A 16,638-nucleotide genomic window follows, 5' to 3' on the forward strand; every position below is an offset into this window, starting at 1 on the left:
AGGGGGCTGTGGGGGCCGATAGGGGGCTGAGGGGGGTATATGGGATTCTATAGGAACTCTATGGGGAATCTATAGGATTCTGTAAGGGGTGTTTTGCAGCCTATAGGGAACTTGGGGGTCTATAAGGGGTCCTTGGGGGTCTATAGGTTTCTATGAGGGGTCTGTAGGGATTTCATAGGGGTCCATGGGGGTCTGTAGGGGTTCTATGAGGGGTCTGTAGGGGTCTATAAGGGGTCCTTGGGGGTCTATAGGGTTCTATGAGGGGTCTGTAGGGAGCAGATTTTTCTACCCCCTCCCCCAAGAAGGAGGGGGGGGGGCTTTTGGTGCTCTACTGGGGCTATATGGGGGCAAAAGGGATCTATAGGGGGCTATGGGGGCCTATAGGGGGCTGAGGGGGGTATATGGGGTTCTATAGGAACTGTATGGGGAATCTATGGGGTTCTATAAGGGGTGTTTTGCAGCCTATAAGGGAACTTGGGGGTCTATAAGGGGTCCTTGGGGGTCTCTAGGGTTCTATGAGGGGTCTGTAGGGGTCTAAAAGGGGTCCTTGGGGGTCTATGGGGTTCTATGAGGGGTCTGTAGGGGTCTATAAGGGGTCCTTGGGGGTCTATAGGGTTCTATGAGGGGTTTGTAGGGGGCAGATTTTTCTTCCCCCTCCCCCCCCCAAAAAACCCCCTGTATTTTAACCTCTTTCTGCTTTCCAGCCCACGTCTTGCTTCTCTAAGGGGAGAATTTGCCCTTCTTTCCCCCCCCCCCCCCCATCCCCTGCTTTTCTGGAGGCTCCCCGCTCTGGAGAGGGAGGAGGATTTGGGGGGTTGGAGGGGGGGCTTTTGGGGATCTACTGGAGCTATATGGGGGCTAAAGGGATCTACAGGGGGCTATGGGGGCCAATAGGGGGCTGGGGGGGTATATAGGGTTCTATAAGAACTCTATGGGGAATCTTTAGGATTCTATAAGGGGTGTTTTGCAGCCTATAGGGGAACTTGGGGGTCTGTAAGGGTCGTTGGGGGTCTATAGGGTTTTATGAGGGGTCTGTAGGGATTTTATAGGGGTCCTTGGGGGTCTATAGGGTTCTATGAGGGGTCTGTAGGGGGCAGATTTTTCTTCCCCCTCCCCCCCCCAAAAAAACCCCTGTATTTTAACCTGTTTCTGCTTTCCAGCCCACGTCTTGCTTCTCTGGGGGAGAATTTGCCCTTCTTTCCCCCCCCTTTCCCCCCCGCCTTGCTTCTCTGGAGGCTCCCGTGCACCTTCCCCGCTTTGGAGAGGGAAGAGGAGGAGGATTTGGGGGGGTTGGGGGTCGTGGGGGGTAAAAATGAGGATTTGGGGCCATTTGGGGCAAAGTGGGCATTTGGGGAAGTTGGGGGGGGGGGGGGGGGGGCGATAAGCAGAGGTGTCCTTTGGGTGAGACTGAATGAAATGTGTGCATTGGGATGGGGGGAGGTGGGTCAGAACGACCCCAGAGGTCCCCAGGGGGTTGGTTGGTTGTCACCTCATCTTCTGTGTCACCTGCTTATGGGTCGCCGTCACCCCCTCGTCCTCAGTGTCACCCTCAGGGCCAGCGTCACCCCCTTGTCACCCCCCAGGTCCCCACTGTCACCCCCATACCTTCAGTCACCCACAGAAGGGCTGTTATCCCCCCCACCATGGGGGGATCCCCTCCTCCTTAATGCCCCCCACTTCCAGGCCGCTGTCACCCCATTGTCCCCCTATGCACCCTCCTGTCCCCAACATCGCTGCTGTCCCCCTCACCCCCAGTGCCACCCACTTCCAGGCCGCTGCCACCCCATTGTCCCCCTATGCCACCCACCCATCCCCAACATCTCTGCTGTCCTCAGTGTCACCCCCAATGCCCCCCACTTCAGGCCGCTGTCACCCCATTGTCCCCCTATGCCACCCTCCCGTCCCCAGCATCGCTGCTGTCCCCCTCTCCCCCAATGCCCCCCACTTCCAGGCCGCTGTCACCCTATTGTCCCCCTATGCCACCCTCCCGTCCCCAGCATCGCTGCTGTCCTCAGTGTCACCCACAATGCCCCCCACTTCCAGGCCGCTGTCACCCCATTGTCCCCCTATGCCACCCTCCCGTCCCCAGCATCGCTGCTGTCCCCCTCACCCCAATGCCCCCCACTTCCAGGCCGCTGTCACCCCATTGTCCCCCTATGCCACCCTCCCATCCCCAACATCGCTGCTGTCCTCAGTGTCACCCCCGATGCCCCCACTTCCAGGCGGCTGTCACCCCATTGTCCCCCTATGCCACCTCCCGTCCCCAACATCGCTGCTGTCCCCCTCTCCCCCAATGCCCCCCACTTCCAGCCGCTGTCACCCTATTGTCCCCCTATGCCACCCTCCCGTCCCCAGCATCGCTGCTGTCCTCAGTGTCACCCCAATGCCACCCACTTGCAGGCCGCTGTCACCCCATTGTCCCCCTTATGCCACCCTCCCCGTCCCCAGCATCGCTGCTGTCCTCAGTGTCACCCCCAATGCCACCCACTTGCAGGCCGCTGCCACCTATTGTCCCCCTATGCCACCCTCCCGTCCCAGCATCGCTGCTGTCCTCAGTGTCACCCCCCAATGCCACCCACTTGCAGGCCGGCTGTCACCCCATTGTCCCCCTATGCCACCCTCCCGTCCCCAGCATCGCTGCTGTCTCAGTGTCACCCCCAATGCCACCCACTTGCAGGCCGCCTGTCACCCTATTGTCCCCCTGTGCCACCCTCCCATCCCCAACATCGCTGCTGTCCTCAGTGTCACCCCCGATGCCCCCCACTTCCAGGCGGCTGTCACCCCATTGTCCCCCTATGCCACCCTCCCGTCCCCAACATCGCTGCTGTCCCCCTCTCCCCCAATGCCCCCCACTTCCAGTCCGCTGTCACCCCATTGTCCCCCTATGCCACCCTCCCGTCCCCAGCATCGCTGCTGTCCTCAGTGTCACCCCCAATGCCACCCACTTGCAGGCCGCTGTCACCCCATTGTCCCCCTATGCCACCCTCCCGTCCCCAACATCACTGCTGTCCTCAGTGTCACCCCCAGTGCCACCCACTTGCAGGCCGCTGTCACCCCATTGTCCCCCTATGCCACCCTCCCGTCCCCAGCATCGCTGCTGTCCCCCTCTCCCCCAATGCCCCCCACTTCCAGTCCGCTGTCACCCCATTGTCCCCCTATGCCACCCTCCCGTCCCCAGCATCGCTGCTGTCCTCAGTGTCACCCCCAATGCCACCCACTTGCAGGCCGCTGTCACCCCATTGTCCCCCTATGCCACCCTCCCGTCCCCAGCATCGCTGCTGTCCTCAGTGTCACCCCCAATGCCACCCACTTGCAGGCCGCTGTCACCCTATTGTCCCCCTGTGCCACCCTCCCATCCCCAACATCGCTGCTGTCCTCAGTGTCACCCCCGATGCCCCCCACTTCCAGGCGGCTGTCACCCCATTGTCCCCCTATGCCACCCTCCCGTCCCCAACATCGCTGCTGTCCCCCTCTCCCCCAATGCCCCCCACTTCCAGTCCGCTGTCACCCCATTGTCCCCCTATGCCACCCTCCCGTCCCCAGCATCGCTGCTGTCCCCCTCACCCGCAATGCCCCCCACTTGCAGGCCGCTGTCACCCCATTGTCCCCCCTATGCCACCCTCCCGTCCCCAGCATCGCTGCTGTCCTCAGTGTCACCCCCAATGCCACCCACTTGCAGGCCGCTGTCACCCCATTGTCCCCCTATGCCACCCTCCCGTCCCCAACATCACTGCTGTCCTCAGTGTCACCCCCAGTGCCACCCACTTGCAGGCCGCTGTCACCCCATTGTCCCCCTATGCCACCCTCCCATCCCCAGCATCGCTGCTGTCCCCCCTCACCCCCCTCTGTCACCCTTTGTCCCCTCCATCTCACCCCACGGGCAGCGCTGACCCCACAAGGGATGGATGAGGAGAGGGGCCGTCGCCCAGCAGCTGATGGGTCCCCGCTGTCCCCAAGGGCCAGGTGACACGGGCGCAGGAAGCGGAGGAGAACTACATCATCAAGAGGGAGCTGGCGGTGGTGAAGCAGCGTTGCACTTCGGCCACTGAAAACCTCCAGCGTGCCCAGAGCACCATCAGGCAGCTGCAGGACCAGCAGGTCTGTGGCCCCAAATGGCCCCAAATGGTCCCAAATGGTCCCAAATGGCCCCAAATGGCCCCAAATGGTCCCAGATGGCCCCAAATGGCCCCAAGTGGTCCCAGATGGCCCCACATGGTCCCAGATGTCCCCAAATGTCCCCAGATGGCCCCACATGGTCCCAGGTGGCCCCAAATGGTCCCAAATGGCCACAGATGGCCCCAAATGGCCCCAAATGGCCCCAGATGGCCCCAGATGGCCCCAAATGGCCCCAAATGGACCCAGATGGCCCCAGATGGCCCCAAATGGTCCTAAATGGCCCCAGATGGCCCCAAATGGTCCCAAATGGCCCCAGATGGTCCCAAATGGTCCCAAATGGCCCCAGATGGACCCAAATGGACCCAAGTGGTCCCAAATGGTCCCAGATGGCCCCAAATGGCCCCAAATGGCTCCAAATGGTCCCCTGTGCCCCCCGTTGTCCCTATTTGTCCCTTCTTATGGGGCGTGGATTTGATGCTGCTGCCATCAGTGAAAGGGGCAGAGGAACATTGGGTGTCCCCAACCTACAGTGATGTGTTGGGGTGGGGGTGGGGATGGGATGGGGATGGGGATGGGGATGGGGATGGGGATGGGGATGGGGATGGGGATGGGGATGGGGATGTGTTGGGATGGGGGATGTTTTGGGATGGGATGGGATGGGATGGGATGGGGATGGGGATGGGGATGAGGATGGGGATGGGGATGGGGATGGGGATGGGATGGGGAGGATGGGATGGGGATGGGGATGGGATGGGAATGGGGTGGGGATGTTTTGGGATGGGGATGTTTTGGGGATGTGTTGGGATGGGGATGTGTTGGGATGGGGATGGGATGGGATGGGATGGGATGGGATGGGATGGGATGGGATGGGATGGGATGGGATGGGATGGGGTGGGGATGTGTTGGGATGGGGATGGGATGGGGATGTGTTTGGGATGGGGATGGGGATGGGGATGTTGTGGGATGGGGATGGGGATGGGATGGGGATGGGATGGGGATGGGATGGGGATGGGATGGGGATGTGTTTGGGATGGGGATGGGGATGGGGATGTTGTGGGATGGGGATGGGGATGGGATGGGATGGGATGGGGATGGGATGGGGATGGGATGGGGATGGGGATGGGATGGGGATGGGATGGGGATGGGGATGGGGATGGGATGGGGATGGGGATGGGGATGGGATGGGATGGAGATGGCATAGGGATGTGTTTGGGATGGGGATGGGGATGTGTTGGGGTGGGGATGGGATGGGGATGGGGATGGGGATGGGATGGGATGGGGATGGGGATGGGGTGGGAATGAGGATGGGGATGGGGATGTTGATGGGATGGGGTGGGGATGTGTTGGGGTGGGGATGGGGATGTGTTGGGATGGGATGGGATGGGATGGGATGGGATGGGATGGGATGGGATGGGATGGGATGGGGATGGGAATGTGTAGGGGGTGGGGATGGGGATGGGGATGTGTTGGGATGGGGATGTTTTGGGGCTGTGTTGGGGTGGGGATGGGATGAAGTGAGGATGGGGATGGAGGATGGGGTGGGGATGGGGGTGTCTTGGGGAAGGGATGGGATGGGGATGGGGATGTTGTGGGATGGGGATGGGGGTGGGATGGGAATGTATAGGGGGTGGGATAGGGATGGGAATGTGTTGAGGATGAGGATGTGTTGGGAGTGGGGCGGGGATGGTTATGAGATAGGATGGGATGGAGTGGGGATGTGTTGGGATGGGGATGGGATGAGGATGTGTTGGGATGGGGGTGTGTTGGGATGATTATGGGATGGGGATGGGGATGGGGATGGGGATGGGGATGGGGATGTGTTGGGATGGGGATGTGTTGGGATGGGTTTGGGGTGGGGATGCGTTGGGGTCTGCGATGTTTTGGGGACAGGGCTGTGTTGGGGTTGGTGACATTTTGGGGACGCTGACAGGGGAACCCGCGCTTCAGCGAGGAGTTTGTCACCCACCTGGAGACAGAGCTGGAGCAGTCGAGGCTGCGGGAGAGCGAAACGCTGGGCGCCCTGAAGGAGATGCAGGACAAAGTGCTGGACATGGAGAAGGTGATGGAGGCAGCGCGTGTGGCTCATGGTGGTCCTGGGGGGGAGGGGGGGTCACATCAGAGACCCTGGGGGTTGTCCTGTAAGCCGTCCTGGGGCTGGGGATGATCACAGGATCATTTAGGATCGCCTCTTTAGGATGGGGGTGGTCATACAAGGGAGCTGAGGGTTGGGGACAGTGGCATAAGAGACCCTGGGGGCCGTGCCACGAGTGGTCCTGGGGTGGGGGGCTACTGAAGGACTGGCCTTTAGGATGGGGACAGTCACACAAGAGATCCTGAGGGTTGTCCCATAAGCGGTCCTGGGGCTGGGGGTGATCACAGGATCATTTAGGATCGCCTCTTTGGGATGGGGGTGGTCGTACAAGGGAGCTGAGGGTTGGGGACAGTGGCATAAGAGACCCTGGGGGCCGTGCCATGAGTGGTCCTGGGGTGGGGGGCTACTGAAGGACTGGCCTTTAGGATGGGGACAGTAACACAAGAGACCCTGGTTGTCCCATAAGCGGTCCTGGGGCTGGGGATGATCACAGGATCATTTAGGATCATCTCTTTGGGATGGGGGTGGTCGTACAAGGGAGCTGAGGGTTGGGGACAGTGGCATAAGAGACCCTGGGGGCCGTGCCACGAGTGGTCCTGGGGTGGGGGGCTACTGAAGGACTGGCCTTTAGGATGGGGACAGTCATACAAGAGACCCTGAGGGTTGTCCCATAAGCGGTCCTGGGGCTGGGGATGATCACAGGATCATTTAGGATCGCCTCTTTGGGATGGGGGTGGTCATACAAGGGAGCTGAGGGTTGGGGACAGTGGCATAAGAGACCCTGGGGGCCGTGCCATGAGTGGCACTGGGGCTGGGGATGATCACAGGAGCGGCCTTTAGGATGGAGGTGATCATATAGGGGACCTCAGGGTTGGGGTCAGTCCCATAAGGGACCCTTGGGACTGTGCCACGAATAGTCCTGGGGGTGGGGGACGATCACAGGGGTGGTCTCGAGGATGGGGACATCACAGGTGACCCCGGGGACAAAGACCAGGACACAAAGAGTGACGGCGGGGAGCCCTGGAGCCGCTGCGCCCCCATCCCTGCAGGGACCCCCAGGGCCACATCGGTGTCCCCAGGTGTTGGGCAGCACCCCCCGTCCCTGGGGGTCCTCCGTCCCCTGGGGGTCCTCCGTCCCCTCTGAGACCCCCGTGTCCTGCAGAGGAACAGCCTGCTGCCGGATGAGGACAACGTGGTGAGGCTGCAGGAGGAGCTGCAGGCGCTGGCGCTGCGCGAGGCTGAGGCCGTCAAGTCGCTGACGGAGCTGCAGCAGCAGGTGAAGGAGCTCAGCGACAGCTGGCAGGTGAGGCCACCTGCGTCCCCTCCCGGGTTCCTGGGTCCCTTCGCACCCTCCCGTGTCACTGGGTCCCTTCTCCTGGCGTTTGGGTTCTCTTTTGGACGCCTCCAGCCCCTTCGTGGCCACCTGGGTTCTGTCTCTGCCTTCTGGGTCCCCTCTTGGCCGCTTCAGTCCTATGTCCCAGTGGCTGGATCCCCTCCTAGGTCTCTTGTTCTAAGATCTGGGTCCCTCATCCCAGTGCCAGGCTCCTTTGTCCTGTCCCCAAGGTTCCATCCTGCCTACCTGTGTCCCTCATCCCAACATCTGGATCCCTCATCCCAATATCTGGGTCCCTCATCCCAGTGTCTGGGTCCCTCACCCTGTCACCAAAGTCCCCTCCTGCCCACCTGCATCCCTTCTCCCAATGCCTGGATCCCCTTCTAGGTCTCTTGTCCTAATTCCAGTGCCAGGCTCCTTTGTCCTGTTCCCAAGGTCCCCTCCTGCCCACCTGTGTCCCTCATCCGAATCTCTGGGTCTCTCATCCCAACATCTGGGTCCCTCATCCCAACATCTGGGTCCCTCATCCCAATGTCTGGATCCCTCATTCTGTCACCAAAATCCTCTCCTGCCCACCTGAATCCCTTCTCCCAATGCCTGGATCCCCTCCTGTGTCTCTTGTCCTAAGATCTGGGTCCCTCTTCCCATTACCAGGCTCCTTTGTCCTGTCCCCAAGGTCTCAACCTGGCCACCTGTGTCCCTCATCCCAATGTCTGGGACCCTCATTCTGTCACCAAAGTCCCCTCCTGCCCATCTGAATCCCTTGCCCCAGTGCCTGGATCCCCTCCTGGACACCTGGGTCTCTTGTCCTGACATCTGAGTCCCTCATCCCATTACCAGGCTCCTTTGTCCTGTCCCCAAGGTTCCATCCTGGCCACCTGTGTCCCTCATCCCAATGTCTGGGTCCCTCACCCTGTCACCGAAGTCCCCTGCTGCCCACCTGAATCCCTTCCCCCAATGCCTGCGTCCCCTCCTAGGTCTCTTGTTCTAAGATTTGGGTCCATCATCCCATTACCAGGCTCCTTTGTCCTGTCCCCAGGGTCCCATCCTGGCCACCTGTGTCCCTTGTCCTAATGTCTGGGTCCCTCATCCCAACGCCTGGGTCCCTCACCCTGTCACCAAAGTCCCCTCCTACCCACCTAAATCCCTTTCCCGAGTGCCTGCGTCCCCACTTGCACATCCAGGTCCTCATCCCAGTGTCTGGGTCCCTCATTCTGTCACCAAAGTCCCCTCCTGCCCACCTGAATCCCTTCTCCCAATGCCTGGATCCCTTTCTGCACACCTGGGTCTCTTGTCCTGACATCTGAGTCCCTCATCCCATTACCAGGCTCCTTTGTCCTGTCCCCAAGGTCCCGTCCTGGCCACCTGTGTCCCTCATTCCAACATCTGTGTCCCTCATCCCAATGCCTGGGTCCCTCACCCTGTCACCAAAGTCCCCTCCTGCCCACCTGAATCCCTTCTCCCAATGCCTGCGTCCCCTCCTAGGTCTCTTGTCCTGACATCTGGGTCCCTCTTCCCATTACCAGGCTCCTTTGTCCTGTTACCCAAGGTTCCATCCAGCCTACCTGGATCCCTCATCCCAACATCTGGGTCCCTCACCCTGTCACCTAAGTCCCCTCCTGCCCACCTGAACCCCTTTCCCAAGCGCCTGGGTCCCCACTTGCACACCCAGATCCCTCATCCCAACATCTGTGTCCCTCATGCCAACATCTGGGTCCCTCACCCTGTCACCAAAGTCCCCTCCTACCCACCTAAATCCCTTTCCCGAGTGCCTGGGTCCCCACTTGCACACCCAGATCCCTCATCCCAACATCTGGGTCCCTCATCCCAGCGTCTGGGTCCCTCACCCTGTCACCAAAGTCCCCTCCTGCCCACCTGAATCCCTTTCCCAAGCACCTGGGTCCCCACTTGCACACCCAGATCCCTCATCCCAATATCTGGGTCCCTCATCCCAACATCTGGGTCCCTCACCCTGTCACCAAAGTCCCCTCCTACCCACCTGAATCCCTTTCCCAAGCGCCTGGGTCCCCACTTGCACACCCAGGTCCCTCATCCCAGTGTCTGGATCCCTCATGCCAACGCCTGGGTCCCTCACCCTGTCACCAAAGTCCCCTCCTGCCCACCTGACCCCCTTTCCCAAGGGATCCCCACTTGCACACCCGGATCCCTCATCCCAACATCAGACTCTCTACCACCCATCTCCCCTCCCGCCCACCCTTTTCCCCCATCCCAACGCTCGGGGGTCCCTCATCCCATCCCCGGTTCCCCTCCTGACCCCCCCACGACCCTTTTTGGCTCAGGCTGGCCGTGCAGGCGGCCGCTGGAAGGATTCCCCACGGCGCAGCAACGCCAACGCGCTGCAGGAGGCCGTGGTGGCAGCCAGGCTGCGAGAGGCTCAGGCTCAGGCTGAGCTGCGGGCGCTGCGACAGCGGGTGCTGCAACTGGAGACACAGGTGGGGGGGAGGGGGGGAAGGGGGGCAGGACTTACTGGGAGCACTGGGAGGGCTGGGGGTGGGGAGCTGGGGGGCTGGACTGGACGTACTGGGAGTACTGGGAGTACTGGGAGTGTGGGTGATGAACTGGGGGCTGGACTGGACGTACTGGGAGTACTGGGAGTACTGGGAGTGTGGGTGATGAACTGGGGGCTGGACTGGACGTACTGGGAGTACTGGGAGTACTGGGAGTGTGGGTGATGAACTGGGGGCTGGACTGGACGTACTGGGAGTACTGGGAGTACTGGGAGTGTGGGTGATGAACTGGGGGCTGGACTGGACGTACTGGGAGTACTGGGAGTACTGGGAGTGTGGGTGATGAACTGGGGGCTGGACTGGACGTACTGGGAGTACTGGGAGTACTGGGAGTGTGGGTGATGAACTGGGGGCTGGACTGGACGTACTGGGAGTACTGGGAGTACTGGGAGTGTGGGTGATGAACTGGGGGCTGGACTGGACGTACTGGGAGTACTGGGAGTACTGGGAGTGTGGGTGATGAACTGGGGGCTGGACTGGACGTACTGGGAGTACTGGGAGTACTGGGAGTGTGGGTGATGAACTGGGGGCTGGACTGGACGTACTGGGAGTACTGGGAGTACTGGGAGTGTGGGTGATGAACTGGGGGCTGGACTGGACGTACTGGGAGTACTGGGAGTACTGGGAGTGTGGGTGATGAACTGGGGGCTGGACTGGACGTACTGGGAGTACTGGGAGTACTGGGAGTGTGGGTGATGAACTGGGGGCTGGACTGGACGTACTGGGAGTACTGGGAGTACTGGGAGTGTGGGTGATGAACTGGGGGCTGGACTGGACGTACTGGGAGTACTGGGAGTACTGGGAGTGTGGGTGATGAACTGGGGGCTGGACTGGACGTACTGGGAGTACTGGGAGTACTGGGAGTGTGGGTGATGAACTGGGGGCTGGACTGGACGTACTGGGAGTACTGGGAGTACTGGGAGTGTGGGTGATGAACTGGGGGCTGGACTGGACGTACTGGGAGTACTGGGAGTACTGGGAGTGTGGGTGATGAACTGGGGGCTGGACTGGACGTACTGGGAGTACTGGGAGTACTGGGAGTGTGGGTGATGAACTGGGGGCTGGACTGGACGTACTGGGAGTACTGGGAGTACTGGGAGTGTGGGTGATGAACTGGGGGCTGGACTGGACGTACTGGGAGTACTGGGAGTACTGGGAGTGTGGGTGATGAACTGGGGGCTGGACTGGACGTACTGGGAGTACTGGGAGTACTGGGAGTGTGGGTGATGAACTGGGGGCTGGACTGGACGTACTGGGAGTACTGGGAGTACTGGGAGTGTGGGTGATGAACTGGGGGCTGGACTGGACGTACTGGGAGTACTGGGAGTACTGGGAGTGTGGGTGATGAACTGGGGGCTGGACTGGACGTACTGGGAGTACTGGGAGTACTGGGAGTGTGGGTGATGAACTGGGGGCTGGACTGGACGTACTGGGAGTACTGGGAGTACTGGGAGTGTGGGTGATGAACTGGGGGCTGGACTGGACGTACTGGGAGTACTGGGAGTACTGGGAGTGTGGGTGATGAACTGGGGGCTGGACTGGGCGTACTGGGAGTACTGGGAGTACTGGGAGTGTGGGTGATGAACTGGGGGCTGGACTGGACGTACTGGGAGTACTGGGAGTACTGGGAGTGTGGGTGATGAACTGGGGGCTGGACTGGACGTACTGGGAGTACTGGGAGTACTGGGAGTGTGGGTGATGAACTGGGGGCTGGACTGGACGTACTGGGAGTACTGGGAGTACTGGGAGTGTGGGTGATGAACTGGGGGCTGGACTGGACGTACTGGGAGTACTGGGAGTACTGGGAGTGTGGGTGATGAACTGGGGGCTGGACTGGACGTACTGGGAGTACTGGGAGTACTGGGAGTGTGGGTGATGAACTGGGGGCTGGACTGGACGTACTGGGAGTACTGGGAGTACTGGGAGTGTGGGTGATGAACTGGGGGCTGGACTGGACGTACTGGGAGTACTGGGAGTACTGGGAGTGTGGGTGATGAACTGGGGGCTGGACTGGACGTACTGGGAGTACTGGGAGTACTGGGAGTGTGGGTGATGAACTGGGGGCTGGACTGGACGTACTGGGAGTACTGGGAGTACTGGGAGTGTGGGTGATGAACTGGGGGCTGGACTGGACGTACTGGGAGTACTGGGAGTACTGGAGTGTGGGTGATGAACTGGGGGCTGGACTGGACGTACTGGAGTACTGGGAGTACTGGGAGTGTGGGTGATGAACTGGGGGCTGGACTGGACGTACTGGGACTGGAGTACTGGGGAGTGGTGGGTGATGAACTGGGGGCTGGACTGGACGTACTGGGAGTACTGGGAGTACTGGGAGTGTGGGTGATGAACTGGGGGCTGGACTGGATGTACTGGGAGAACTGGGAGGGCTGGGGTGTGGGTGATGAACTGGGGCTGGACTGGACGTACTGGGAGTACTGGGAGTACTGGGAGTGTGGGTGATGAACTGGGGGCTGGACTGGACGTACTGGGAGTACTGGGAGTACTGGGAGTGTGGGTGATGAACTGGGGGCTGGACTGGACGTACTGGGAGTACTGGGAGTACTGGGAGTGTGGGGTGATGAACTGGGGGCTGGACTGGACGTACTGGGAGTACTGGGAGTACTGGGAGTGTGGGTGATGAACTGGGGGCTGGACTGGGGGTGTGGGGGCTGAACTGGGGGACTGGATGGGGGGAAGTGGGAGGGCTGGGGGTGTGGGTGCTGAACTGGGGGGCTGGACTGGGAGAACTGGTCCTATGGGTGCTGAACTGGGGGCTGGACTGGGAGAACTGGGAGGGCTGGGGGTGTGGGTGCTGAACTGGGGGGCTGGACTGGGAGAACTGGTGGTGTGGGTGCTGAACTGGGAGGGCTGTAGGTGCTGAACTGGGGGTGTGAGGGCTGGACTGGGGGTCTGGACTGGGGGAACTGGGAGGGTGGGGGTGTGGGGGCTGAACTGGGGGCCTGGACTGGGAGAACTGGTCCTATGGGTGCTGAACTGGGGAGATGGACTGGGAGAACTGGTGGTGTGGGTGCTGAACTGGGAGGGCTGTAGGTGCTGAACTGGGGGTGTGAGGGCTGGACTGGGGGTCTGGACTGGGGGAACTGGGAGGGTGGGGGTGTGGGGGCTGAACTGGGGGCCTGGACTGGGAGAACTGGTCCTATGGGGGCTGAACTGGGGAGATGGACTGGGAGAACTGGGAGGGTGGGGGTGTGGGGGCTGAACTGGTAGTGTAAGGGCTGGACTGGGGGACTGGATGGGGGGAAGTGGGAGGGCTGGGGGTGTGGGTGATGAACTGGGGAGCTGGACTGGGAGAACTGGGAGGGCTGGGGGTATGGGGGCTGGACTAGGGGACTGGATGGGGGGAACTGGGAAGGCTGGACTGGACATACTGGGAGTACTGGGAGTGTGGGTGTTGAACTGGGGGGCAGGACTGGGAGAACTGGGAGGGCTGGGGGTGCGGGTGCCGAACTGGGGTTGCAGGTGCTGAACTGGGGGTGTGGGTGCTGTACTGGGGGTGCAGGTGCCGAACTGGGGGTGCAGGTGCTGTATTGGAGGTGCAGGTGCTGTACTGGGGGTGCAGGTGCCAAACTGGGGGTGCGGGTGCTGAACTGGGGGTGCAGGTGCCGAACTGGGGGTGCAGGTGCCGAACTGGGGTTGCGGGTGCCGAACTGGGGGTGCAGGTGCCGAACTGGGGGTGCGGGTGCCGAACTGGGGGTGCAGGTGCCAAACTGGGGGTGCAGGTGCCGAACTGGGGTTGCGGGTGCCGAACTGGGGGTGCGGGTGCCAAACTGGGGGTGCAGGTGCCGAACTGGGGGTGCAGGTGCCGAACTGGGGTTGCGGGTGCCGAACTGGGGGTGCGGGTGCTGTACTGGGGGTGCAGGTGCCGAACTGGGGGTGCGGGTGCCGAACTGGGGTTGCGGGTGCTGAACTGGGGGTGCAGGTGCCGAACTGGGGGTGTGGGTGCTGTACTGGAGGTGCGGGTGCCGAACTGGGGGTGCGGGTGCCGAACTGGGGGTGCGGGTGCTGTACTGGGGGTGCAGGTGCCGAACTGGGGGTGCGGGTGCTGAACTGGGGGTGCAGGTGCCGAACTGGGGGTGAGGGTGCCGAACTGGGGGTGCAGGTGCCGAACTGGGGGTGAGGGTGCCGAACTGGGGGTGCAGGTGCCGAACTGGGGGTGAGGGTGCTGTACTGGAGGTGCGGGTGCCGAACTGGGGGTGCGGGTGCCGAACAACTGGGGGTGCAGGTGCTGAACTGGGGTTGCAGGTGCCGAACTGGGGGTGCGGGTGCTGTACTGGGGGTGCGGGTGCCGAACTGGGGGTGCGGGTGCCGAACTGGGGGTGCAGGTGCCGAACTGGGGGTGCAGGTGCTGTACTGGGGGTGCGGGTGCCGAACTGGGGGTGCAGGTGCCGAACTGGGGGTGCGGGTGCCAAACTGGGGGTGCAGGTGCCGAACTGGGGGTGCGGGTGCTGAACTGGGGGTGCGGGTGCTGAACTGGGGGTGTAGGTGCCGAATTGGGGGTGCGGGTGCTGAATTGGGGGTGCGGGAGCCGAACTGGAGGTGCAGGTGCCGAACTGGGGGTGCAGGTGCCGAACTGGGGGTGCGGGTGCCGAACTGGAGGTGCGGGTGCCGAACTGGGGGTGCAGGTGCCGAACTGGGGGTGCGGGTGCTGTACTGGGGGTGTGGGTGCTGTACTGGGGGTGCAGGTGCTGTACTGGAGGTGCGGGTGCCGAACTGGGGGTGCGGGTGCCGAACTGGGGGTGCGGGTGCTGAACTGGGGGTGCGGGTGCCGAACTGGGGGTGCAGGTGCCGAACTGGGGGTGCAGGTGCCGAACTGGGGGTGCGGGTGCCAAACTGGGGTGCGGGTGCCGAACTGGGGGTGCGGGTGCCGAACTGGGGGTGCGGGTGCCGAACTAGAGGTGCGGGTGCCGAACTGGGGGGTGCGGGTGCCGAACTGGGGGTGCAGGTGCCGAACTGGGGGTGCGGGTGCCAAACTGGGGGTGCGGGTGCCGAACTGGGGGTGCGGGTGCCGAACTGGGGGTGCGGGTGCTGTGCTGGGGGTGCGGGTGCCGAACTGGAAGCGCTGGGACTCCGGCTGCTGAACTGGAGGTGCAGCGCTGGGCACGGCGGGGCTGGGAGGAGCCACCAGGAGGTGACAGGGCCGCGTCCCCCCCCCCCTCCCCGTTCCTCTTTTCCGCCCCCCCTCCCCGCCCCTCACCGCAGGGTCAGATCCAGCGCACGGTGCTGGGCCGCGCGGAGCAGACGTGCGCAGGGCTGCGGGAGCAGCTCCGCTTGGCGGCGGCGCAGAGCAAAGGGCTGCAGGCGCAGCTCAGCGAGAGTCACCGCAACACGCCGAGGCTCAGTGCAAGGTGAGGGGCGTCCGTGGGGACGTGAGGGCATCCCTGTCCCCTCTATGGTGACATCCCTGTCCCCCCCGTAGGGACGCCTCTTTTCCCTCCATATGGACACCCCTGTCCACTCCATGGAGACTCTCTATAGGGAGACACCTGTCCCCTCCATAGGGACAGCCCTGTCCCCCCTATAGGGAGACCCCTGTCCCCTCCGTAGGGACAGCCCTGTCCCCTCTATGGTGACACCCCTGTCCCCCCCCATGGGGACGCCCCTGTCCCCCCCCATGGGGACGCTCCTGTCCTCTCCATAGGGACAGCCCTGTCCCCCCTATAGGGAGACCCCTGCCCCCTCCGTACGGACAGCCCTGTCTCCCCTATAGGGAGATCCCTTTCCCTCCGTAGGGACAGACTTGTCCCCTCTATGGGGAGACCCCTGCCCCTCCCCATAGACACCCAAAGGCCCTCCAAAGTGACACCCCTGTCCCCCCCATATGGACACCCCTGTCCCCTCCGTGGAGACTCCCCTGTCCCCTCCCTGCAGACACCCCTGTCCCCTCCACAGGGAGACTCCTGTCCCCTCCATAGAGGCTCTCCTGTCCCCTCTGTAGGGACAGCCCTGTCCCCTGTATGGGGAGACCCCTGTCCCCTCCCCACAGACACCCAAAGGCCCTCCAAAGTGACACCCCTGTCCCCTCTATAGTGACACTGCTGTCCTCTCCATAGGGACAGCCCTGTCCCCCCTATAGGGAGACCCCTGCCCCCTTCGTAGGGACAGCCCTGTCCCCTCCATGGAGACTCCCCTGTCCTCTCCCCACAGACACCCCTGTCTCCTCCACAGGGAGACCTCTGTCCCCTCCATGGAGACTCTCCTGTCCCCTCCACAGGGACAGCCCTGTCCTCTCTATGGGGAGACCCCTGTCCCCTCCCCCACAGACATCCAAAGGCCCTCCAAAGTGACACCCCTGTCCCCCCCATAGGGACGCCCCTGTCCCCTCCATGGAGAGTCCCCTGTCCCCTCCGTAGGGACAGCGCTGTCCCCTGTATCGTGAGACCCCTGTCCCCTCCCCACAGACACCCAAAGGCCCTTCAAAGTGACACTCCTGTCCCCCCCATAGGGACGCCTCTTTCCCCTCCATAGGGAGACCCTGTCCCCTCCATGGAGACTCTCCTGTCCCCTCTGTAGGGACAGCACTGTCCCCTCTATGGGGAGACCCCTGTCCC

The 16,638-nt window shown here is 62.3% G+C and overlaps 1 protein-coding gene across 1 annotated transcript; it reads left to right on the forward strand.

Moving 5' to 3' along the window:
* Positions 1-3,957: 3,957 nt before the first annotated feature.
* LOC306957716 (EVI5-like protein) lies at positions 3,958-15,435 on the forward strand (the record flags this gene model as incomplete). The annotated part of the gene is given in 6 exon segments (XM_079551189.1): positions 3,958-4,098; positions 6,047-6,175; positions 7,371-7,511; positions 9,842-9,994; positions 15,290-15,410; positions 15,413-15,435. Coding segments are annotated over 6 exon segments (708 nt in total), but the record flags the coding sequence as incomplete, so codon positions are not given.
* Between the last annotated feature and the right edge of the window lie 1,203 nt (positions 15,436-16,638).

This window comes from Tetrao urogallus (genome assembly GCF_951394365.1).
Source record: "Tetrao urogallus genome assembly, contig: scaffold_260, whole genome shotgun sequence".
Taxonomy (NCBI): Eukaryota; Metazoa; Chordata; class Aves; order Galliformes; family Phasianidae; genus Tetrao; species Tetrao urogallus.